We start from the raw sequence: 25617 nt of genomic DNA, 5'->3' as shown, positions 1-25617 counted from the left end.
CTACAGCAATAAAAAAAATCCTATGAAATCACTTTAGGTTTGCTTAAACAATGTATAGTCATGATTTGAGAACATAAGAAACTCTGTGCCTTAAGTGAATCCCATAGTGAGATACTTGAGCTATGAGGCAGAAGTTTGAGGCTAAGCAGTGTAGTATCTTTTCAGGAGGCTAATATGCTGATCCATTTAGTGCACAGAGGCTGATTGATAACTGTGCTATCAATCCCCATCACTTTGGCAGGTTTTGGTTAGAGAGGAAAGATCTTACATTTAGGTGAAGTTGAATCAGGAATTGGCTTTTGGAACTTAGAAAACGTTGCTTGTGCAAGTCTACCTTTTTTATTATTAATCTACGGTTCATATTTATGCAGCTTAAGAAGACTTGTTTGGAACAAGAAGACCATGATTCAAGATCTTAGAATCATTGCTTGCAGATTTGTCCAGTATGAAAGATATTTTCATGAGATGAATCATTTAAAGGCATTAAGAGTCAGTGATGAAACCACACACTCTGGAATTTGAAAAGAGACAGGGCTGCTTTAAGAGAGAAACAGGAAGTTGTAACTAGAAGCCATCTGAATACTAAGCCAGGGCAGAATGCTTGTGAAGTAGCAGCTAAAGTGGCAGTGTTTCTTCTGAAATTCTCAGGCAGTCAGACTGTCTTAGGCAAATCTTGATAAAATAGCCCTTATCCAGGTTTTTATCTAAGGAATCCCAAGAAGACTGGAGAATGGAGAGACAGTCAAGGATTATGTCAGAAAAAGATGAGTATCAGTTTCAACATCAGGGAGCGGTGGAGCTGCTTGTCTTCAATTTTTTGCTCATCCTTACCATTTTGACAATCTGGTTATTTAAAAATCATCGATTCCGCTTCTTGCATGAAACTGGAGGAGCAATGGTGTATGGTGAGTGCATAAATTGGGAGATTGATGTGAAACTTGTTGCTTGAGCGTAATTAGAGACTTGTGCTCAGATAGCAAAGTACCGAAACTGGAGAAAATGTGCTGATTGAAATGTCATTAGCTTGATGAAAGGTGCTGCAGCTTAATGATTGCTAATCTCTTTCCAGACAAGCCGCCGAAATTTGCCATGTCACGAGAGCAAATGTCATAGTCATGTTCTCACACGGCACATAATGCAAGTCTGTTGACAGATGCGGGTCCATTGTCATGTGGGGAATCGAGGGCGAGCTGTTTGTTTTTGTAATGATGTTGGGAAGTGATGGCTCTGCAGTCACAAAGAGCAGCCTTCTCTCACTGGCTGCGCTGATGAACATTACAAAGTTCTAGAAAAAACATCACTTCAAAATGTCTGGAGTAAATCCTCTTATATCAACTAATTTCAAAAAGAAAACTTGCAGAAACTAACCCCACCCCTCTTATGAGAATATAGTGTCCAAGTCCTTTTTATTTATATGAACAACGTTTAATTTTCTTGTAATAAAAAGTTTTAAATAAACGAGTTTCTTTATGCGGTACTTTTTACTTCTTAGCCTGATTTCAGATGTTCTAATTTATAATTATCTTTGCTAGTGTTATTTGTTATGTATCTTTCATTTATTTATTGGAGGCCAAGGTGTGGAAAAATATTTAACACCTACAGTATTGCTCTTTCTGGGCAACTTACCATATTATTCCTTTCAGAAAGTTTAATAAAGTCCAACAGAGATTATCTAGTCTGTACTCTCATCTTTTAAAGTAAAATGAAAGACAACAGTTTTTATTAATAAACTGGTGTTACTGATGAAATAGTTGACTTCACTGCTCTTATCTCAGCCTGATAATGGATAGGAAGTTTGAATACAATGGCAACAGGCAAGGCATTGCTATAATTTATAGCAATTTTGGAAATCCTGAAACCCTTTCCTAAGCCTGAGATTCAGGGTACAAGATCAATGCACATTATATAAGCTAATCTTGTGATGTCCTGATATTAACAGTGTATAGTCATGATTTGAGAACATAAGGAATCCTAAGCCTTAAGTGGATCCCACTGTGAGATACTTGAGCTATAAGGTGGAAGTTTCAGGCTCAGGAGGCTGATATGCTGATCCATTCAGAGCACAGAGTTAAATTCCTTGGTATTGAGGGTCTTTTAAAAATTTTTTGCTGTATTGTTTTATTTATTTTTTAAAATTTAGTCTCACTATGTTGCCCAGGCTGGTCTCCAACTCCTGGCCTAAAGAGATCCTCTGACCTTGGCTTCCCAAAATGCTGGCATTATGGGCATGAGCCACCATTCCCAGCCAGTATTGAGGGTCTTAGTGGATTCAAGAAAACTCTCATTTAAGAGAAAAAAGTCACAATCAGGTGGGAGAGAAATAGCAAACAAAAAGGAAATGATGCCATCAGATATGAAGCCCTAGGTTCCTGTCATTTGCCTATCTCCATCGTGAACAGAATTTTTCTCTTGACTTGACTAATAAGTAATCTGCAAGGATGTGGAATAGAATCTGAGACACCAGAAACAATGTAATTCTTGATATCATATTAAAGGGACATATGTGCTTTAGCAAAACTACCCAGATTTAATAGATTGGCAACCTTTATTAGAGGGAAAGATTTCTTCACGTCCCTGAATTTGATTGAACTATGACTCGTGTACCAAGTTCAATGGTGGGGATATTATTTTTGTAAAAGTTTTGATAACCTACTAAAATTCAGACATATTTTGCATTCACAATACAAACAGTAACTCTTATTTCTGAACCTGAAAAATTCCAGATTACCTTTAATCGTGAAAAACTCTCTGAAATATTTTTAAATTGTGCTTGAAATCATAAAATAATAGTTCATTGACCACTGCTGTTGAGGTAGCATTTCTCTAAATTGCTGTTCTTAAGGCAGATAAGGCTTAAAGTTTATGAGTGGAATTAAGTTGGGTTCTCTGATTCCTATTCTTCTTTCATGAGTTTTTAAATGTAAAAGTTATTGAAAGCAACTTCTGAACCAGTGCAATGTAAAAGGATTATAAAAATTATGAAGCTATGTATATGTGTATGTATTCTATTACTAGAAATTTTGAGTATCTTTCAGTTATCTTGAACTACATAAATCAATGAAAAGACATATTTTAGTGATGTTTAACTTTTTCTTGGCATAGAATCGTAATTGTTAGGATGTCACAGAATTTTAGAGGTTACCTTCTCTGTCCCCTTTATTTTACAGAGAAACAAGCTGAATCCCGGAGAAGTGAAGGGACTTTCCAAAACTGAATAGCCACTCATGGCTGGTCCATGTGCCTTCACTCCTCTGTGTGTCTTACTAAGGTTCACGTTCACCTGAAAGAACTCTCCCTATGTTTTCTGAAAGTACTCCATATGGGTGGCATTCATGACTTGTCACATTTCTTCTTCAGGGATGTCCTAAGTGTTATATCTTAAATGCTTATTAGGAACTTTCTGTCAGTAATGTAATAAAATAGTCTGAAACTACACCAGAAGAAGACGATGGGATACTCTAGTAAACACTTTTAATGATAGGGGAAAGGAGATGCCAAGTGAATTAATTGTCCAACAGTTATAAATGAACTTGGAATTCATAGATGGGGAAGGAGCCTCAAAGATCATAAATCCAGCATTCTCATTTTGCAGACAAAGAAATGAAGACAGACAGATGAAAGTCACATAGTTAGCTGTTGAGGTGGGATTCAACCTCCATCTCTTTACTAAGAGATGCTAAGATATTTAAAAATAAGTAAATTATTGCAATAATTTTCCTGGAGAAAGGATGTGTCTCTGGGATTTGGATGCATCCTCATATGGTTAAGCTTTCAGGATTAGCCAGATTCTCTTTTCCAGGAGGTCTAAAAGAGTGAATTTTCAGCATCCCACACTGTACAAATTCCCTTTTCCGTTAGAGGATTAAACTCATAGCTTTTGCAAGAACAGGGGGCATGCTGATAAGCTGATAACCAATGGGGAAGAAAAGAAACAAAACTATGTTTAAAACTTAAGCTTTTTGAGCTATGACTGTGCTACTTCACTCCAGCCTTCACTTGAGCCTAGGTGACAGAGTAAGACCCTGTCGAAAGAAAGAAAGAGGGAAAGAAAGAAAGAAGGAAGGAAAGGAAAGGAAAGGAAGAAAAGAAAAGAAAAGAAGAAAGGATGTAAAAACTTTTAAAATTTCTTATTCTTAAGGATGTGAACATTTGAGAGTAGACTGTGACAGTCATCTCCATGCTACACACACATATGCTTGTTATGCTTGTAATGAAACATGGTGTAAGATTTAGTGGACCTGCATGTAATGCTTATCAATGAATTTGGCTAGCAACTCCCCTACTCCACCGAGTACTGCTCTTGCTCTATTTGTATAATGTATCACTTGTCCTGTATCGAGAGTGATAAATGTTTTTCCCCAGCATCAAATTTCCTATAATACTTCAGCCTATTCTGCCATCTGCATTTCTGCCAGTATTCCTTTGACATGTGTCAAATGTTCTTTAGAAGACTCAATAGATGTTCAGTCTATTTTATCAATGTCCCTGAGAGTCCAATTTAAAAATTCTAGATACCAGGGGCTTAGAAAGTGAGCAGTTTAAAAAATGCAGAGAAAAGTTATCAAGCAGAATGTTTAATGTTCTTTTATATTTATTGTTAGAAATAATTTTCAAGTTGTTAACCTTAAAATATCATATGAAGAGTTGTAGAGACCAAGAAAAATTGTGTGGCATTTGGCTAGACTCTGTGTCAATCAGAGATACATATGGTACTCCAAATAGTATAAATAATCCATTATATAAAAAATATTTTTTCTTGTTATTAAGAGTCATAGGAAGCTTATAAAAAATTAGTGGCAGCTTTATAACCATATTTTTGCTTCACCAGGAACAGTAATGGGTAATCTATTATGATATTCGATGGTTCTCATTTCAAAATTGAAGGATTAGAATCCATAACTAGTTTAAAATATAAGCCATAATGATATTCATTTACATTGGACTGAAAGCATAAATGACAATTAGTGGTTAAAATATTGATTGACAGCAGCTGGTGCACTTAGTACCGCTCACTTAGGGCCTGTATCCCCTGTTCAGTGCTCTTAAAAGAAATTTGCTCCTTGCTCACTGATAGCATTAAGAATTCCATTATATATCACTGGGGGCTGCCATACTTTACAGGACATTTATAATCCTGTGCATTTGAGGTCTGGGATCTGAGCTTAGGGACGGAGCAATTTAAACCTCTTAGATTTCTGCCTTTGATTTCCTAGCCTTCCCATAGAAGTTAGTCTCTGAATTCATGTAAAAACTGTGGCCACTGTTTAGTGGGCAAATAACAAATTTCAAGGCACAAAATTTACATTTTGAATTCATTAAACTATTCCATATTGAAGCGTTTTCTGATTCTTTAGGAATGTGCTTAACAGTTAAATAGGATCAATTTAATTCACTCAACAGCAAGTTTTTCAAGATTTAAAGAAAATACAATTACATAGTGAATCATCAAGGTTTGAAAAATTATATTCTCTGAAAAATCTTCTGCAGGCATTAATTTCTTCCTAGCACTCCCTGCAGGTTCCTCAGGATTAAATTGGGTTGTTGGACATGTGTGGCTACACCGTCCTGATCCATTTTACCCTCTTCCAGGACAGTCCAGCCTCCCTGACGCCAGGCCTATGGGAGATGCTTCCTGCTATTTCACCCCCTTCCCGCTGGCTGAAGGTCCTTCCAAGCCTCTACTTATTTCACTGTGGCATGTTTTATAGAGAAAACATTGATGTGCTACCCTGGAGATTTAAGTTTCTTAATCTTGATGATTTTTTTTTTCAGTAGCTAGATGCATTATCTTGGGCAAATGATGTACATCTGGCCTTAGTTTTCTCATCTGTAAAATGGGGAAGAAAGGAACAGCTATCATACATCTCCCTTCCAGCTGCAAAAGTCCTTCAAAATTCAGGCCAAGACTGAGTTCAACCATCAGGCATCTTTCCACCACTGCAGCCCAAACCAGAAGCTTTCCTTCCAGAACATGGCAGTCTATAATGATACCCAGTCCTTTCTCTCAGACGGGATTTTAGTGAGTGTTATTTCAGCACTGTTAGTACTTCCTGCTTCTGCTCTGATTTTGCAAGGAGTGCTCAGTAAATTCTGTTGAGTTCCTGTCAGAAAGGTGAGGAGAACAAGTTAAACCACCAGAATAGTGAGGACTGGCTACGTATTCCACAGTTTGCAGATGCATTTTTTATGAAAACAAGAGTAGCTCTGGTTTAATTTGAAGGGCTCTGCAGGAAAGGTAATCAGGATTAGGAGCCCAGCATACCAAACTTCTTCTCCCTTTTGGTGTAAAAAACTTGATTTTTAAGGAACTTCAGAGATTTGTGCAATGTTTTCCTTGTGTTAATACATTTGCCAGAGAAAGGTAAAATAATGGAAGAATGAAAGGCATACTGCAGTCTGTATGTTTATTTGTTTGTTTGTTTGTTTATTTATTTATTTATTTTTTTTTTTTTTGAGACGGAGTCTCACTCTGTCACCCAGACTGGAGTGCAGTGGCACGATCTCGGCTCACTGCCAGCTCCGCCTCCCAGGTTCAAGCCATTTTCCTGCCTCAGCCTCCTGAATAGCTGCGACTACAGGCGCCTGCCACCACGCCTGGCTAATTTTTTGTATTTTTAGTAGAGATGGGGTTTCACCGTGTTAGCCAGGATGGTCTAGATCTCCTGACCTCGTGATTCGCCTACTTTGGCCTCCCAAAGTGCTGTGATTACAGGAGTGAGCCACGGCGCCTGGCCTGCACCCTGCATGTTTTTAAAAGTTGATTTTAAGAAAATAGCCAGGTCAGGTGCTGTGGCTCACTCCTGTAATCCCAGCACTTTGGGAGACTGAGGCGGGTGGACCACCTGAGGTCAGGAGTTCGAGAGCAGCCTGACCAACATGGTGAAACTCTGTCTCTACCAAAAAATACAAAAATTAACCAGGCATGGTGGCGGGCGCCTATAATCTGAGCTACTTGGGAGGCTGAGGCAGGAGAACTGCTTGAACTCAGGATGCGGAGGTTGCAGTGAGCTGAGCTTGCACCATTGCACTCCAACCTAGGTGACAGAGGAAGACTCTGTATCAAAAATAAATAAATAAATAATAGCCTCTATATTTTGAATAAACTAAATAAATGAATAAACTATATATTCTGAATCTCAAAGAAGCTATAGATGAAACTGTACTGTGAACTACTGTGGTGCCTCAAAGGTTTCCCCCCTCAGTGTTTGAAAGGCTAATGAATGTGCATATCAAGAAAATAGATTTATGATTCAAATTATTTATGTAGATATTGTAGACAATCTAAATTGAATTAATGTTATATAGTTAACGAGGTGGGGATATGGAGAGCTGATGTTTACTAAACATCTAAAATAGATGTTTGTTAAACATCTGTTATGTCAAAAAGTTGATATACGAAAATAAAAATAGCTAACACAAATAGCATTCCTGATATAAACTATGCTGTTATAAGCACTTTACATATATTAACTCATTTAATCCTCACAACAACCATTTTTTTAGGTAGGAAAACTGAGGTACTAAAACATTAAGTAACTTGCCCAAAGTTGCACATCTACTGAATGCCAGGGCTAGGTCTCAAACTTTAGTAGTTTGGCTTCATATGGTCATCTGCTATCTAAAATGTGGGTGTGTTTGTGTGTGTGTGTGTGTGTAGGAGGGAGTGTTATTTTCATGTTACAGATGAGGAAACCAACACTGAGAGACAGAAAGTAACTTGCTGATAATCAACAGGGCTGTACTTCAAATTCAGAACATATAACCTCTGTTCCTTCACCTCTATCGCTTATGTAGTCCTAGAATAATTGCTGTTTTTTAATTAACTGCTCTGTCCCAGATGATGATACCTTAGGAGGTTTACAGAAGAGAGATAGAGGTTGAGATATGTAACTATATACATTATCACTAATCCTCACAACAACCATGCTGAACAGGCAAGATCATCTTTAGTTTGCATATAAGGAAACAGAAACTCAGAAAACTTACGACTTAACCAACTCTGCCCAGAAGAGTTGGCAAGAACACTCTTTTGAAAGCGAGCACTCTCAAAATCTGGCTACAGTCGTTCTCTCGTCCAAGTCTGCTCTTGATGTGTAACTGTCCCATGAAGTCAGGGTAGGGAATGATTCAGGGCAAAGTAGTTAAGTTTCTCCTCTACCTGGAAGCCTCAGAAATGTTCCACTGTCTATAGCGAAAAGCCCACTGTGGGAAACAGAATGGGAGCAATACTGTGAAAATACATCCATATTAAGTAGCTGGAGTTGAAATATTCCAAGCCTACCTGGAAACATTGTCCCAGCTTGAGGGATAGTCATGTTGCAAGTTCATGTTGTTTCTGGTTTTAAATGCCTATGGTTGAAACAACGGGTGGGACAGGTACTATAAATAGTTTGAGAAGGGACTGTGAATGTATATGAATCATGCAAAACAGGCTTTCATCATATGTTAGTTAAACTGAATTTAATTTTTGGAAGAGACTGAAGGTAGAACCATTAACTATGCTTCTGGGTTTTCCAAGCTCTGAAACCTGTGTGCATGAGCCCAAGATGATATGAATTTTGATAGAATTTCAGGACTGTGAGGACTCATGTTGGTAGGAACTGTTGTCTCATAGGACAATGCTTCTCAGTGTGTTTCCTGTCCAGCACCATCAGCACCACCGGAGAACTTGTTAGAAATGCAAATATGTCGTTCCCAGCCCAGATGTAGGGAATCAGAAACTCCGGGGTGGGATCCAGCAAACTGTGTTTTAACAAACTTTCCAGGAGGTTCTGATGCAGTGAAGTTTGAGAACTACTTTGCTAGGAAAATAAAATTAAAATGTTGTTCCTAGTTTCATTTCCTGTTTTCTCTTATTTCTTTCTTATCCCTTTACTCTCCTATGGTGAAAGGGGGAGGGTCGGAAGACCATCTCCCTTTACTAAAGCGTCTTTGTTTCACTGTCTACAACACTTTGTAATGTCTCCACCTCTGGTTTGAGAAAAAAATAAACTGTGTTGTATAAACATTACAAAGTAAGAAATCATTTGTTTATTCAGTATACATCTAGTTAGACATCTCTGTCTCTACGTTTCTTCTGTCAACTTCCTAAGATGATTGCAAGGAAGGGTGTTAGCTATATATAAGCTGATGGCTGAGATAGGTTCTAAAGAAAAGTTATCTATTATACTGTTAGAAATCCCGGAGTTTTGTGAAGTGTGTACTTTGTGTATTTGTGTATGTGTGTGTTTGTATGTACTTGCATGTGTGTTGTGTCTATGTATGTGCATGTGTGTGTACATGTGTGTTATATATGTGTGCATGCATGTGCTTGTGTGTGTGTGTGTTGTTGTGAATCAAGGATGGATTGTGGACATTAGACACCCCACTCTGATGGAGGATCTGATGGTTGGAACTTTCTGGCAGTTTTCATGTGACTCTATCCTGTGAGGAGAGGGAAACTTTGAACAAGGCATCACAAGGTGAATTAGCTTCATGGACTACTTTCTACTTTGGAATTTAATAAGGTTCTCTTAATTGGAAGGTGCCCCAGATCTGTTCTGAAATCATTCTGGGACTCTTCACCAAAACAAATTGATGGTGAGCTAGCACAGAGCAATAAATTGTGACTTTTTAGTAAGACCTATACTTTCCTTAGTTTTTTGAATTTAAAAAGTTGGTGGGAGAACAGAGAAAGAACAAACTCCCTCACCAAAAACAGAAGGCATTATATGTTGTTACTTTTTGTTCCATCCCTGACTAATCTCAGAGCAAAACTAAATTGCTAAAAAGGAAAACATTAGGAAATGCATTTAGGTATTTGAAGTTCAAAACCATATTATCTCTCTAAATTCGTATTCTAAAAGACTTTTCTAAAATGGGAAGGGATAAACATCAAATAAAAAGTTAAAAATTTTGTAGATGCAGTTAAAATATGATCTTTGTGAATACTATCTTACAGTTAAATGTTGATCACTGATTTTGTTTCCTTAGATTATTTTTCAGATTATTTCCTTCTTCTTTATGCTCACATTTGAATTCCTAGTTCATAATTTTTTAATCTGAGTGACTGAAATAATAATGTCACAGATTCCTTGCCTTAAAGTCTTGCATTGTACAAAGTTCTAACGATGGTAAAGAACATTCCTCCTTGAGCATTATGCCTTTCATCTTGAAATTCCTCCACTCAGATGTTCTAAATTGTCCCTTATGTAAATATAAACTAAATATAATGTTAACTTCCTCTCGGTGTCTTCTCTGTCCCTCAATTCTCTTTTCTCTCTTCAAATAATTATCTCTAAATGCTGTTTCCTCTGCTCTAAAACAGAGCAAATCTGCCTCCCTACAAGAAACTCACTCGGTTTTTCCTCAAGACCACCTTGCTGACCACCTCTCCCTCCTAAACACTCGGCAGTCCTCTGTTGTGCCAAGGCCCTTTGCCTGCGCTGCCCTAAGTGCCCATCCCAAACTGCTTGATATGCATCATTGACACTGGGCTCCTTGATTTCTGTATACCTCTCCCTAAAATGTCATACCCTCTTCTCTAATTGGTGAACTCTTACACATCCTTGAGAACCTCTTCTATTAAGTTTTTCCAATACTGTAGTGGGTGGGGTTAGTTGGTCTTTTCTTTAGGGTCCGTTAAAACTTTGTACATTGCTTTGTGAGAGGAAAACCAATGGCTTTTCTATCTGTTAAGATGCATTCAGTTTCAAGTAACAGAAACCCTGAGAGAAACAGAATTAAGCAATAAAGACATTTATTATCTGCCATAACTGGAAGTCCAGAGAAAAGTAGTCTTCAAAGCTATTTGATTCAGCACCTACTTTTGTCATCAAAAACCCAGTTTCTTTCCTTTTTTCTGTTTTTCTACCTTCAGTGCTGACTTCAACATCAGGCTGGCAGTGAAGTGGCTACGGCAGTGCCTGGTGTCCTAACCGGGCCCAGTAATATACTGGAAAAGAAGAGAGTTCATCTCTTCTGTGTCTCTATTGTAGGATGTGAAACCCTTTCTAAGAAGCTCCCTAGCAAATTCCCTTCACTTCTTATTGACAGGAATAGGGTCACATACCCATTCCAGAACCAGTTATCAGCAGGGAGAGTGAGAACATCCCTGGAGCAGGAGTGAGTTCAACTTCCCCTAAGCATATGGCTATGTGTGGAGGGGTGGACAGCAAATAAACCAGGGCTTTGTGGGGTAAACAAGGATAGACATTGGGCTGGCAATCAATAGGACCTGATACACTTACCAGGCTGAAATATGATGTTATATAATATTACATAGTTTAAGGTTATATCTTCTTATTTTAGGGAATTGGCAATGCCTCATTAATCTAGATTATTCTTGGTAGCCACTCAATGCAGTGAGAGCAAAAGAACTGCAAAACTCAGTTCCCCTACAATCTTCATGTGTTAACTACATTTGCTTTAGACTCCTAAATTCTTCCAACATCATGTAGCACTTAAATATAGACCTTTGTAACAGTCTAAGTAGGCACATGTATATAGTTGTGCTTGCTGCATTGTGCAACTCTGGGGAAGCCCAACTCCTATAGGAATGGAGTCTAAAGCGATCTGGCCAGAGTTGTGCCAAGCAGCAGGGAACTCTGTGATGGTGTCTGGACACAATTATAGTGCTGAACACAGCCAAAGAGATTAAAATCCCCTTAAAACACTTTTGCGTTTTAAAAAACATTCTGAAATCTACTTTGAGCTTTTTAAAAAATAAGTCCCTATCTTTTATTTCTCTAAGAAAAGCCACTTTAAGAAAATGCTTCAGCATCATGTAGAATGACCATCAATAAGATGCAAGGAAAATTGGTTATGAAATGCAGACTTCATATAAAAAAATTAGTAAATACTTGTTATACCTTATTCTTACTGGAAATTAGGATGGCAGGATTTGGCAGAAGGGAAGGGGCTGGTAGGTTAACATAAGGACAAAATCATATTTTATTCATTTTTATAACAACTCCTACAAGCCCTAGAGCAATGCCTTGGGTGTCTGCAGCCTGAACAGGTAATAAGAGAATAATAGAGTAAGGGACTGGTGTTTTTCTCTTATTTTCAATGTGGATAATAAAATGAGAGTCAGTTCAGGAAGATAAGTCTCATCTTTCTAATGTTTCTTGGTTTGAGTGCTCCTGAGGCTGTTTCCTCCTTCTGTCCCCTCTCTTCTTTCTTCTCTCACAAACATCATGCTATCAACTGTATGCCATGCATGTGCTATATAAGAGTTATGTTGAACACTCTGCAAGGACAGGGACATCACAGCTTTTGGTGTGATGTTCCTTCTTTGTGACACTCAAAATGTTGGTAACTGACTGACTACATAAACTCGGAGGATCCTTTTCTTCTTGACTTCAGGGGAGCTTGTGGACTTGGAGAAAGTTGGGCTACAATTCTGCCCAAAGTGCTTGGCTTTTCTAGAGAAAAAAAGATAAAGAATAGCACAGTGCCTCTACCTTAAACAGTCTCATTGTCTAGTTGGGGAGAAAAAGCCAAGATCTGTAAAGCGGCACTGAATAATATGTCTTTATAAAGCTGGCCTCTAAAGTGTGTGGTTCAAACAATAAATGCTGTCAGAATGCAAAGATGAAGGACCTCAATGAGCACAGACTTTATCGGGGTTCTGGTGCTCACAGGTGGGACTTAAGAGGGACATTTTAGGATAGTGAGTGCTTTAGGAATGAAGTCTATTGTCCATGCTTTCTGTGGGACTTGTATGCTGTGGAGAGAAGTCAGGGTTCATGAAAGCACAGGTGCACCCTGCTGTCACCCTAGGTATCCAGACGCCCAGACTTGAAGGAGCACAGGATGCATCTAGACTAGAGTTCCTTCCTAGAGAAGGAGATGCCACCAACTGGCCAGGGGACAGATCTCAGAGAAGTGTCGTGTATGTGGGACCCGCGACCTGGGACCAGGGCTGTTTGCACATGGACTGGGTGGGTATCCCTTTGCAGGGGCAGGCTGGCTTCTTTTCTTCTCCAGCAAGAAGGGGCCTGCTTTCATGGTTTACCAACAAGAGTGGTGCTTGTGTACTGTTCATAAGCCATGGCAGCCAATCTCCTCTTTTCTTCTTCTGCGAACAAATGATTTCTGCTTTCTTAATCTTGTATCTTTGTGTGGTATAAAAACAACCCACTCTCATGAACATTTTCTTTCTACTAGCAGTCCTACTTTATCTGTCACCTACTCATATACAATATTGTGTCAGTGTACATTAATTCAACACTCCATATTTCTGTCAGCATATGGCAAAACACTGAGTAGATGTTTCGCTATAAAAAGCATTATGAGGCTCTATGGGTAAGTAGCCTCTGACAAATAAGGATTTTCCAGCTGCCGCTACTGCAGCAAGGGTGCACAAATGAGTGCATGGGTTTTTTAACCAGATGTGCTAGGAGGCTGAGATCTTCCCACTGGCTCTTAACATCTGGCAAGACGTTGTTTCTTCTCAACCCTTGAGGTCTGGGGAAAAGGAGAGCTGAAGGCTTTTGGCAAGTGTGTTAATTTGGGTCCTCCAAGAAGCAGATGCTGGAAAGAGATTCATTGTACAAAAGATTTTCATTCCTTTAGAGAATGTGGGGAGTGAGCATGAGGATGCCAGGACAGACGTCAGGTTTTGAGGCAGACCCAATCCTGTGAAGCGAGGAAAGGAAGGAAAGCTGGGTAGGAAATCTTTAGGCTGTGGTGCAATTCTAAGAAGAGTTTGGCAAGATTAATGATGGGTCCCTGAGCCATGGTTGCCCTTCAGAGGAGTCCCCATCTCCCTGCCTTAGTATCCCTGCTGTGTTCAGTCGTCAGCTGGGAGTCTGACCTCAGTGTGAAAGTGGTGATGGATTCCAGAGCACAGAAGCTGAGACCACTGGCCAATTGCCTCCTCAGAGTGGGAGATCTATCCAAGAGGTGCGTTTTCATGAATATTACATCTGGTCACCTCCGCCACAACGGTGGCAAGCAGCTTCCTCCGTTCACTTCAATGTGCTTCTTCTCGAAGGATGAGGCCAGAGCTGGTGCAGAGGGATAGTCAGGGCCATTTAGGTTTGGAGGTCTTGCATGAATTTAACCACTCTAGGTACCAGGCAGTCACTATTATGACGAAGACTTGCTTTCTCTGCTTGGGAAGTAGTAGTGGACACTTCCTGTTTATTTCTTGTTGTTTCATTGAAAGCATTTTGTAAAACAGAAAACAAATGGCTCACCCACTGGCAATTTCAAATGACATTAATATGGGTTCTTTCCATTTAGGCCCCATGCGGATAGTATCTTGCACTTCCCTTCTTTGTAGAAGTAGAAAGAGCAGTAATGGTGTCATTTGTGGTACTCGCTGAACAACTTTTAGGAATTAAATCCTTTCTAGGCAAAATGTGTTGAAAAAGTGATGTTCTTATGCAAGCACCCTAAGCCATATAGAGTGTAGATGATCTATCTTCCCTTCTTGCTCCTGACTAGTTTTATTGTCGTCATTCAACACTGAGCATTGAAGGTTTTCTACTGTGCTGTGGTGGATCAAGCACTCAGTGAGGGTTACATATCTATCACTTATTTTCTCTTGCTCCCAGAGATTAGGATACAATTTTTCTAATTACTCTAGAGGAGTCAGCCAAACACTGAAGCAGGAATAATAAAATAAAAATAATCTTGAAAGAAATCTGTTTGCATTCTCATCTCTCACTGATTAGTTCTCAACATTGTTGCCAAAGTGTTGGTGGTTACATGAAAGTCTGATTGTTTTACTCCCCCTGCCTAAAATCTTTCAGTAGTTCTCCATTACCATTGGGTTAAAAATCAAAACCTCTCAGCAGGAGAGAGGAGCCTCCTTATGACCTGGCTCTGCCTACGGTCTAGGTCTAGAGTCTCTCTCTGTCTCTCTTTCTCGCTATTCTTTTTACATCACTAGTGACTCCCTAAATGTACCAGATTTCTTACGCCTTTCTGTATATATGCATTGTGTTTGTAAGGTTATCACTAGTGATTTCTTACACAGTACCCCAACATTTTTCCACTGGTAAGAACCAGCCAGATGCAAGACAATCAGGAAGCATAGCCCGTGGCTGAACAACCACTTGCCAATAGCAACTCTGCACACAGGGAGAGCATAGATCCTGGTCTACACACAGGGAGAGCACAGATACTGGTCTACACACAGGGAGAGCATCCCAGTGAACTCTCAGCTGTCTCTGCTCTTATGTGCTGGTACCCACACGTGCAAACTGGATCCCTACTCATTCCGATTCAGCTCATCTGGACAAATCTATGCAACCTTTTAAGATTCGTCTCAAGCTTTGCATAATTCAAAGGGCTTCAGAGTACCTCCTGTCTATACTCATGTATCACAGAGTGCTTCCCAGCGGTCATAGCACATGTCATGTTGTATTATAATTCTTTGCTCATGAATCTTCACTTATACAAACGAGCTCCTGTAAGACTGGGCCTGTATTCTTATTTTATACCTATAAATGTCTGGTACACAATATGCACCCCAAAAATGTTTTACTGAAGAAATAAAAGGTTATTAAATGACTAGATTCATAAGAGAGGTAAAATCTCCAAAATTAGATGTTTTAAAGAGTGAACTCTGGATCATTCATCCCAAAACACATACATCAGTCCTAATTTTAAATTGACAGAGTTTAGGCTTCTGATGTTTCTTTGTTGCTTGTTAATAAATCCACATTTAAAAAGCCCACAGTTATCAGATTGCCATGAGCATCTTACCAGAGTTTAAAAACTTAAAAGTCAAGGACTGTCACTCAGGTTGAATTGTTTATGAAAAGGAATGTGGTATCACTAGAATGCATTTGGCTACAAGTAACCAGAAACTTGATTCAATTAGAATCAAGAAATTAGAGAATGTATTATATCACACAGCAAGAAGTTTAGAGTTAGGATAGCTCTAGGGCAGGCTGCTTGATCTAGTGGCTCTGTGATGTCCTTCAACACCTAGGCTCTGTCTTCTGCCAGTGTCTTAGTCCTACCCTCCTCAGTATATTGGCTACATTCTTGGACTGGATCTACTTATGGTCACAGATACCTGCCAGCAGAAAAAAAAAAAAAAAAAAAGAACTATATTGCCTTGGTCATGTCCTGAGAGAGAGAACAAGAACACCTCTCCCCCCAACCATGGGGTATGACATAATAAAGTCTGATGGGGATAACTGAGATTTGTGCTGGTCTGTGGACCAGAAACACTCCCAGGGGAATTCCATCTCCTAACTGATTAGATGACTCAGTGTCTACCACAGAGCAAAGGTTTTCTTGAAGGATTTGGATGGATAGAAGGAGTTAGGTGTCTTTTCTCTCCAAAATTGGTAGGTCCACTAGGAAGAAAAAAAATGGGAAGATATGCTGGGTATTCAAGCAATAGTCCACTACAAATGTTTTAACACTATATTATGTTGAACTGGTACCCATGCAAAAGTGAACACTTTTCTAAACCAGGCAATAAGCCAACACTTTCTCCTGTCACTTCTGAAGGTTCCAAATCATGTAGGTTTCCAATACTGGCATTTTAGATTGCCTTCCTCCAGTACCATTATTTATTCTTTTTTTTTTGTTTTTTTTTAGGCCTCATAATGGGACTAATTTTACGATATGCTACAGCACCAACTGATATAGAAAGTGGAACTGTCTATGACTGTGTAAAACTAACTTTCAGTCCATCAACTCTGCTGGTTAATATCACTGACCAAGTTTATGAATATAAATACAAAAGAGAAATAAGTCAACACAACATCAGTCCTCATCAAGGCAATGCTATACTTGAAAAGGTAAGGATCCTGTTGGTATTATATTTTTGTTTTACAGTATAAATAATTGCATCATATTTGAGCCTTTATACTTTATATATAATGCATTCACACACACATATATGCCTATTTTAACACCACTCTATTGGAGACATTAATTGACTAAGGAGTCAAACCCTGAGTTAAACTCTTATTACAAGCTGAGTTGTCTGTATTTTTTTTCCTAGAGGTTAGGAAAGAAAGGTTTTCTTTTTTTCTTTTTCTGCAAGCCACAGTTATATTTGGTTAGAAGAAAATAACATTCATCAACTCTGCCTTTCCTGATATTTGACTCAAGTTTTCACACATGTGTTTTAAGCACCGTTGTACATATTGCTAGCTGAATGTGCAGTTCAAATCTTTCTTAAGCCAAAAGGAAAATGGAGTAGAAATAAAAATATTTTCACTCGCAAACCTTGAAACCTAGGATGACTGGCTTTTGGCTACCAACACAAAACACTGGCCACTTGGCTATTTATAAATACACTGACATGCAGTCAGTCTCAAGAAATCATGACTCTATCAGTTTGGTTAGGGAATCTTAGGTAGAAAAAATTGTGAAATGATTCATCTTTTAAAAATAGTTTCATAATTGCAAATTTGTGAACTGCTTCAGTTACTGGAAGGAAAACTTTCTTCTGCTCTCAGGAATCTGGGTCAGAAATCAGATGAGGTTACCTTTTGTGGTGCCGTGTACACCCTGGATCAGTCCTTGGAATAAGTGAATTTCTGTTTAACAAGTGTGTACTAGGAACCAGGATCTCACATCATTTATTTGAGATTTTTTTTCAGATCGGAGCTGAGAATTTTCTGACATTATGGAAGTCTATTGTTTCACTTTTATCCCATATGTACTTAGTTTTTATGTTCAAACACAACTTTTTTTTTTTTTTTTTTTTTCCATTTTAAGAGGTTTGGGGCAGAAGGGGAGGTACTTGGCCTGCCCTTTTTCTCAGTCAAGATGACTAATTTATAATAATTGTTTTCATATTATCTTCCACTAGCACATTTTTAGATTAACTTCCCCTGGTACTTGGTGAGGGCTCAGGAAAGTCAAACTAATTATAATATTAGCCTAAATCAGACTTTGCAAAGTAAAGTGAAGCACAAAAAAAGAAAATTATATAATGTATTTCTGAAATAAAGAGGAGCAACTTCTAGCTCTGCCACTGCTTTTGGATTATTTGTTTTGGATTATCTCTCCCATGTGTTTCTGTTTATATAATCATAAAAATTATCTCTTTTAAAATAAATATTTTTTAAACTTGTTAGCAACATAGGATTTAAATTAAAATACATTCTTGAGTTTTACCTTTGGTTAGTACCTGGACAGAAATTATTTCTCTCCTCACTCTCCCACACATTTTTATCTGCATTTCTATACAGCACTATTTCTTCAAACAGGTTGACATCTCTCCTTCCACCAAAGGCTGATAATTATCCTTGTTGCTGTAGCAATTATGTTCTTGAACAGGACTGCCAATAAATGTCTGATCAGAAATTTTGTTATTGAATTATTGACATATTTATTCCTTCATCAGCATCCAGAGCCAAATGTTTGCTTTTGAAAAATTAAGGCAAGAGATGGAGAAAATGTCTAAGTTGCTGGAGCCCTCTTGGTGTTTTCAGTGAGTGGATTATGAGCTCTGCAAGTTCGGTACATAAAATGTTTACTTGACCTTGAGTGGCTCAAGTAGTTTCTAGAAGAACTTGTCAGTCATGGCATCTGGAGATGGGAATAGGTGACTCAGCAACCTGACTAAGTCCTCCTCTCATTGCCGGTATAGAAAGGGGCATCTACTGGCATACTTACTATATTACATGACTTTAAGGGATTTTGTTTATAAATATCTGGAGTGTGTCACAATGCGCATTTGTTGCTTATGTGCCAATGCTGGGGGACGCTAGTTAATCTGCAAAACTGAACAACCCATAGCCTGTCTTCCTTACTGAGAATTCTCTTTTGGGAGGCTTATAAGGAGGGAACATTGAGTAATGGTTAAACAAAATTAGGGTTAGACAGATCTTCCATCCCCCTTCTGTGAGTTTCTTAAGCTTCCAAATCCCCAACTTTCTTATTTGTGAAGTGAGGAGCTTAAAACCTATTCTGCAGGATTGTTTTAATGTTTAAATGAGGTGATGTATAATAAAGTGCCTGGCTAATGTGGGGCCTTTACATTGTACCATCGTTACTACCAATACTACTACTATTAGTACTACTGTCACTGCACTAACACTGCCAGTGTCACTGCCACTTCCACTACCTCCGAAAATAATGCTACCATTGCTACTATTAAATAATGTTTGAATGCTTAATATATGCCAGGAATTAATAAAATGTGTATTTATTTTATTAACTCATTTAACATTCATTTGGGGAGATAAAACCAATATATAATGGATATTTCTATATAATTCAGTCCTAAATTGTATCACATGAATTATGAGGACTGTGAAACTTTACAGATTCGTTGTTGTAGATACTTGAGCTTATTACATAGGCTTCTTGGGGAGATGGCACTTGAGAAGGGCTTTGGGTAGACAGTAGGGATTGAACTCAGAAAGGCCATCAGGGCAGGGTGCATTGGAAGGTGAGACAGCAGTAAGTGAGTATCCAGGTAAGAATTGAAGAGGGCTTCATGAAAAGCCTGGCTGCTTTGGATCAACAGAGCCTGCTTGATCTGTAGGAACAGTGTGAAGAGAAGAGCCTAAGATTCCAGGATTTTAAGCCTGGATGAAAGAATATGAGGTTCGAGGGTAAAAGTTTGGGGAGGAAAGACTTGAGGAAGGGGTGGGTGAAAATGCCCTGGATCTGCACATACATATCCCCTAATTTAGAGCAAGAAAGAGACCCGATCTCATTAAATTGAACCTCATCATTTTATAGATGGGCAAAACAAGAAATTAAGCACTAAAATCAATTTAAGTCAGTGGTTCCCAAACTGTCTGCACTTTGGAATCATTGGGAAGCTTCAAAACATACTAATGACTGTGTTCTGCCTCTGGGCTTGTCATTTGGCTGATTTAGGGAGTATCAAGAGTTTGGGAATTTTTAGAAGATCACTAAGGTGATGCTAATGGGCAAATGAGTTAGGGATTTAAGTCCTACTTCGAGTTCAGGTGAAATGGTGAGGAGGAAGATGCTGCTTTTGTTCTTCTTTACTTCACATCCACTGATGCAGATGTACCAGCTCCTTTTATTTTGTTCACTCAGCACAACAAGAACTTTTTTGCTTCAGGACCTCTGTACCTGTCTTTCCTTTTACCTAAAATGGCCTCATTTCTACCCTTTGAATATCAGCCACCTTCACATTCCTAGAGTTTTGGCTTGAAATACCATCTCTTCAGAGAGGGCTTGCCCCTACCATTTTCTCACACTGTATCCTCCCTCCCTTCTCTCTCTCTCTCTCTCTCTCTCTCTCTCTCTCTCTCTCTGTGTGTGTGTGTGTGTGTGTGTGTGTGTGTCTGTGTGTGTGTGGGTATGTGTTGGCGGGAGGAGTCAGTGCATGCCTGTCTCTTTCTCTCTTATTTCATAGTATTTGACACCATCTGAAATTATACATGTATTTGCTTACTTTTTGTTTATTAGCATTCTTACATTGCTTATTGTCCACTAGACTGTAAACTTCACAAAGGCAGGAACCATACCTCTTTTACTGACCAATGTATCCCCAAAGCCTGTCCTGGTGCCCCATGCCTAATAACTGCTAAACAGTGATGAATAAATAATTGAATGAGTCTGAGATCTTGGCAGAGCATATATGGCTAGAGAAATACACAGCATTTGGAAATTATCATTCTTGGAGTTGGTAGAACTGTAGTGTCCTGGATGCTTAATGTTTGTAGACACCTGACACATTCTTTAAGCTTAGCTGTGCATATGTGGAAAATACATTAATGTCTAGAGAAAATACATGGTGAGTTCAGGGTCCCACTACTGGTTAGAGCAGAGATAGAACTTGGACTATACTACTTAATTCTGAGTCCTAAGTAAATAATTGTACCCCACACTACTGGACAGGCTCTCTGAGAGGCCACATGGACAGAAAAGGGCAGGGCACCTGGGGCTGAGACCTAGGGTGTCTCACCGTTAGACAGGTGGAAGGAGATGACCAGTGCTGGGAAGAGTGCAGGGAAGTCAGAGTTGAGGAAGAGGTCCAGCTCAGCAGAGTCACAGAAGTCATTAGTGTGGCCCCACTGGGTCCTTTTCCTTTGTGATGTATTTTAAAGGGAGTATTTGGCCTTTGTTTCTAAAAGTTACATGATTTGAAAATGGGTTTTACTCTTAGAAAAAATGTAGTTTAGTGTCTTGGATGAAATTTCTGACTTCAGAATTTGGAGAGGCTGGAATGAATTCTTATGCTGTGTAATCACCTCTTAGAAGGTTTTATAAGAGCCTGCGTATTTCTGGGATGGTTAGGCATTGATGTGCTTAGAGACAGAACTCGTTTGATGGCTCTGTGAGTTCCTTCCAATAAGAAGGTATAAAACTGGAAATATACGAGAGCTGTTGGCATTTATATAAACAGCAATGCACTGTGATTTTATGCCATGTTTAAACATATAAAAATTTCAGGAAACACCATATGCCAAACTTGTTGTGTTCATGCTCAACATAGATAAAAATGTAGAAAAGAAAAATATTTTCACTTAAAGATTGGTGAAAACAGTATTCTTCTATATGTCATGAGCAGCTGATGAATTCAAAACAACCTTCTAAGAGGATAAAACTAGACCATGTTGCTCTGTATCTACTCAGCCAATGTTTCTAACCCCATTTGTCAAATTGTTCTGTGTATACAAGATACCTGCAACTGGTTGTAGTCCTTTAGGGCCTATATCCTATTACATGATAGTTTTGCAAGCATTAATTTGTTATGTAATATTTAGGAATACCAAAATGTCTACCAAATATTTCTGAATGTTATGTCAATAGGAAGTTCAAAACCTGCTTTTGAAGAGAAGATGATAAAATAACTTTCTCTCCCATACTTTCACTCATTTATTCTTTCAACACACATGAACCGAGTTCTATCAAATTCAATTCTGAAATAAGATGTGGTCTCAAGGAGTTTAGTAGTAAATCAGAGAAAAACATAGCATATGAATAAATGAATGAGTAACACTAAAGGCAGGTATCAAAAAAGTGGGACAAGAACCACAGGTACCCAGAACAGGACAATATGGTCTCTTATTAGGGGTAAGAGGAAAGACTTCAAAGAAGGGCAGTTGATTGACTCTGGTGATAGGGGTATGTGTGGTGTGGGGGGGGGGGTGGGGAGGCATTCCATGCAGAAGGAAAAGCATGTTGTGGTTGTGGGAAAAGAGGTAGACAGTATTCCAGGGGAAAAAAAAAAAAAAAGCATTTCCAATTTGTTGAAGTGTAGAAGACCAGTGAAACCTAGGACCGAAAATGAAGGCAGACCTTGATTTGGAAGCCCCTGAATGACAGGTTGAGTAATGCCCTCTCTATTTGTAGTCAGAGGAACAGTGTAACGTTGACAAAAGCAAAGGGACAGTGTGCCTGCTGTGTACAGGGTAGAGAGTGAAAGCAAAGAGACAGGTGAAGCCTAGACTTGGATGGTAACCAAGAGGTAGATGCAAGAAAAACAAGGAAGGAAGGTTGTGAAGGGCTTGGCCCAACTAGTCAGCAGAAGAGGAAAAACAGCTTCCTCTGCTACCCTGGTCATGTGGGTTCACAGAAGGGTGGTGAGGCAAAAATGTGGAAGTTAAAAGTTAGAAGAAGGATTTTATTTGATTTGTTGGAGAAAATCACAAATCACAAATATGGTGGGTTTTTTTTTTTTTTTAAATTTTAAAGACGAGTCTTGCTCTGTCACCCAGGCTGCAGTACAGTGGCACGATCCCAGCTCACTGCAACCTCTGCCTCCTAGGTTCCAGCAATTCTCGTGCCCTAGCCTCCCAAGTACCTGGGACTATAGGTGTGTGCCACAACACCCAGCTACTTTTTGTATTCTTAGTAGAGATGGGGTTTCACAATGTTGGCCAGGCTGGTCTCCAACTCCTGACCTCCAGTGATCTGCCTGCCTCGGCCTCCCAAAGTGCTGGGATTATAGGTGTGAGCCACAGTGTCTGGCCACAAGTATGGTTTTAAACTGGAATGAATGAATCGATCTATTTCATCATTAATTTATTCATCATTGATTTAGCATGTTAGGTGTTTATAATACTCAGTTGGAAAGGTCAGTGGGCCATTTGGCTGGAAAGGTCTTGCAGATGCAGTAAATTATCAAAAAGTTGTCAACACAGTTAAATTTACGCTTCCTATCACTCATAAATAAGTTGACTGTAATGTAAAAAGTCAAAGGAAACCACCCAGCGAAAATTTTGCCAAGTCTTCACTTCCTGTGTGACAAGTAGACACTATCGCTTGGTGAAGGAAGTTATTTTGAAGTAAGTTACACTGCCGAGCAATCTGTTCTTTCTATTCTTTCAATAAAGAAAATTGTCAAGCTGCAAATAGGTCATCAGAGCTCATTTCAATTGTGTTGATAATACTACATATTTTAGAGATATTTTAATGAAGCCCTTATAGAAACAGCTAACCATAAGACTTTTAAAGTAATTTTGTTTCTGAAGCATTAAATGAATAGATTAATTTGTTTTAGCTTTAAATAAATAAATCAAAGTCCTTTTTTTCTCACTAACTTTTCCTGATGGTGATTTTGATTTTTCATCATTCAGTTTTAATTCTTATATATTTATTTGTAAACTACATTTGCATTTTCTAGTCTTTTCCTTTACTTGAGCTTCAATAAGGCCAGGGGCAAACCTCTTCCTGTAACAGGAATAGCTTGAGCAGAGAGAGTCACTGGGCCAAGAGATAAATATGTACGCTTAACACTAAGACACTCTTGGGGAGGATAAAGAAAGGACTGAAAAGAAACTTTTTAAAAAACTTTTCTAGGCACACTGAGAGAAAACAAGCTTCATGATGATAAATCAGCATTGGGGGTTTGGAGAAGCATTTGTAGGATACTATCAATTATTCTTCCTTTCCACAGAGAATGGGGCTTCATGATTTGTGTTTCTCTATCATGACATGTCTTGGCTCTTACCATGTGAGATGGTTCCAGAGAATGTCAAGTCTGGCAGTAAATGGGAGGCTATTTGGGCGGATGTAGCTCCTTTCATCCTAAACCTTATTTAAGAGATTTGCTGTTAATAAACAAACTAAAAATTTATTTGCTTTAGCTGTTTTCTTCCACTTTCATTCAACTTTTTTGGCAAAAAGTTGGCCTGTGAGATGACCTCAGAAATGTATTTAAAGACTCTAAACATTCCACTTGATTTTGATTTAGTCATTGAACAACACAGATTTTCTTCATTCCTTTAGTCATTCAAAAAATATTTATGTATTGAGCACTTGCCATTTTCCAGGCATTGGTTTTAGGTGTTGCAAGTATGGCAGTGAACAAAACAAGGTCCCTGTACTCATGGGGTTTAGCTTCCTGGAGGGGGATAGACAAAGGAAGTTCAGCACAAGCATTTGTAATCCAGAGCTAAGTGGAGGCAAGTGCTATGAAGAGAAGTTAGCAAAATTAGAAGGTTCGGAGCAAAGGGTCTTCAGATACGTCCTGTGGAGAAGGCCTCACTGAGGTGAAGTCGGAGCTGAGACCTAATGAGGTGGGGACTATGCCATGCAGAAATCTGGAAGAAGGGAATTTCAAAGCAGAGGACAAAACTAAGTAACAGTAAGTGCCTGCTGCTTTCTGAAAGGCAGTTTTTTGTTTGTTTGTTTTCGTTTTTGTTTTTGTTTCCTGCCAGCTCTTTGCCATTTTATTCATGAATATTCCAAGATCATTTTTTATACATAAAAGGTTTTAGAAAAAAAAATATTTTTGTAGTAGAGAAGGGCAGAGAAGAAGAGAGCGATCAGCCTGGCATAGGGATTGGAAATCTAGAAACACAAGGATGCTCTGCTCCGAGGGGCATGAGGTGCCATGAGGTACCATGGCCACTTTTGAAAGCTTGCCTTCAGAATGCACCATGCAAATACTAACTTCCAAACTTTTGATTATGCACTCCACCAGTAAAATGCCTTTGAGCATATGTACCGATATGCCTTTTTATTTACAAGTTGGATGTAAGTACTACTGTATCAATATACTCTATACATTATAAAGCAAATATCAAACTAGAATTTTTTAAAAGGAAGAAATAAAATGAAATATAAACAGAAGTTACAGTATGTCCTTTGCACACCAAAATCATCCTTTCCATTCTCTAGGATATGGACACCTCATTTTAGAGACCGATATAATATCTTATATTTTGTTAAAATTTTATTTTTATTGTAACTATTAAATATTTTTGATAACTATCTTTAAAAATTCCACTCTTTTCTGAAATCTTTTTTAACTTTTAATTTTTATTTTAAAGTTTTATTTTAAATTTTTATTTTTTATTTTTGTGGGTACATAGTAGGTATATGTGTTTATGGGTTACATAAGATGTTTTGATACAGGCATGCAATGTGAAGTAATCACATCATGGAGGATGGGGTAGCCATCCCCTCAAGCATTTATTCTTTGTGTCTTTTCTGAAATCTTTTTTTATTTTTTTTTTGAGACAGAGTTTCCCTCTGTCGCCCAGCCTGGAGTGCAGTGGCGTGATCTCGGCTCACTGCAAGCTCTGCCTCCCGGGTTCACGCCATTCTCCTGCCTCAGCCTCCCGAGTAGCTGGGACTACAGGCGCCCGCCACTGCGCCTGGCTAATTTTTTTTATTCTTAGTAGAGACAGGGTTTCACCATGTTAGCCAGGATGGTCTCGATCTCCTGACCTTGTGATCTGCCTACCTCAGCCTCCCAAAGTGCTGGGATTACAG

At 38.7% G+C, this 25617-nt stretch overlaps 1 protein-coding gene across 1 annotated transcript in view; it reads left to right on the top strand.

Annotated features, from left to right (window-relative positions):
• Positions 1-594: 594 nt before the first annotated feature.
• SLC9A9 (solute carrier family 9 member A9) overlaps positions 595-25617 on the top strand; it is a 586998-nt gene continuing 561975 nt past the window's right edge. Inside the window, exons 1-2 of the mRNA XM_005546010.4 lie at positions 595-905; positions 16549-16751. Coding sequence (XP_005546067.2) covers positions 731-905; positions 16549-16751 — 378 coding nt within the window. The 5' untranslated portion in view covers positions 595-730. The remainder of the gene's footprint in view (positions 906-16548; positions 16752-25617) is intronic.

Source organism: Macaca fascicularis, chromosome 2 (assembly GCF_037993035.2).
Source record: "Macaca fascicularis isolate 582-1 chromosome 2, T2T-MFA8v1.1".
Taxonomy (NCBI): domain Eukaryota; kingdom Metazoa; phylum Chordata; class Mammalia; order Primates; family Cercopithecidae; genus Macaca; species Macaca fascicularis.
The sequence above is the reverse complement of the archived record's forward strand: the minus strand, read 5'-3'. Positions and strand labels throughout refer to the sequence as shown.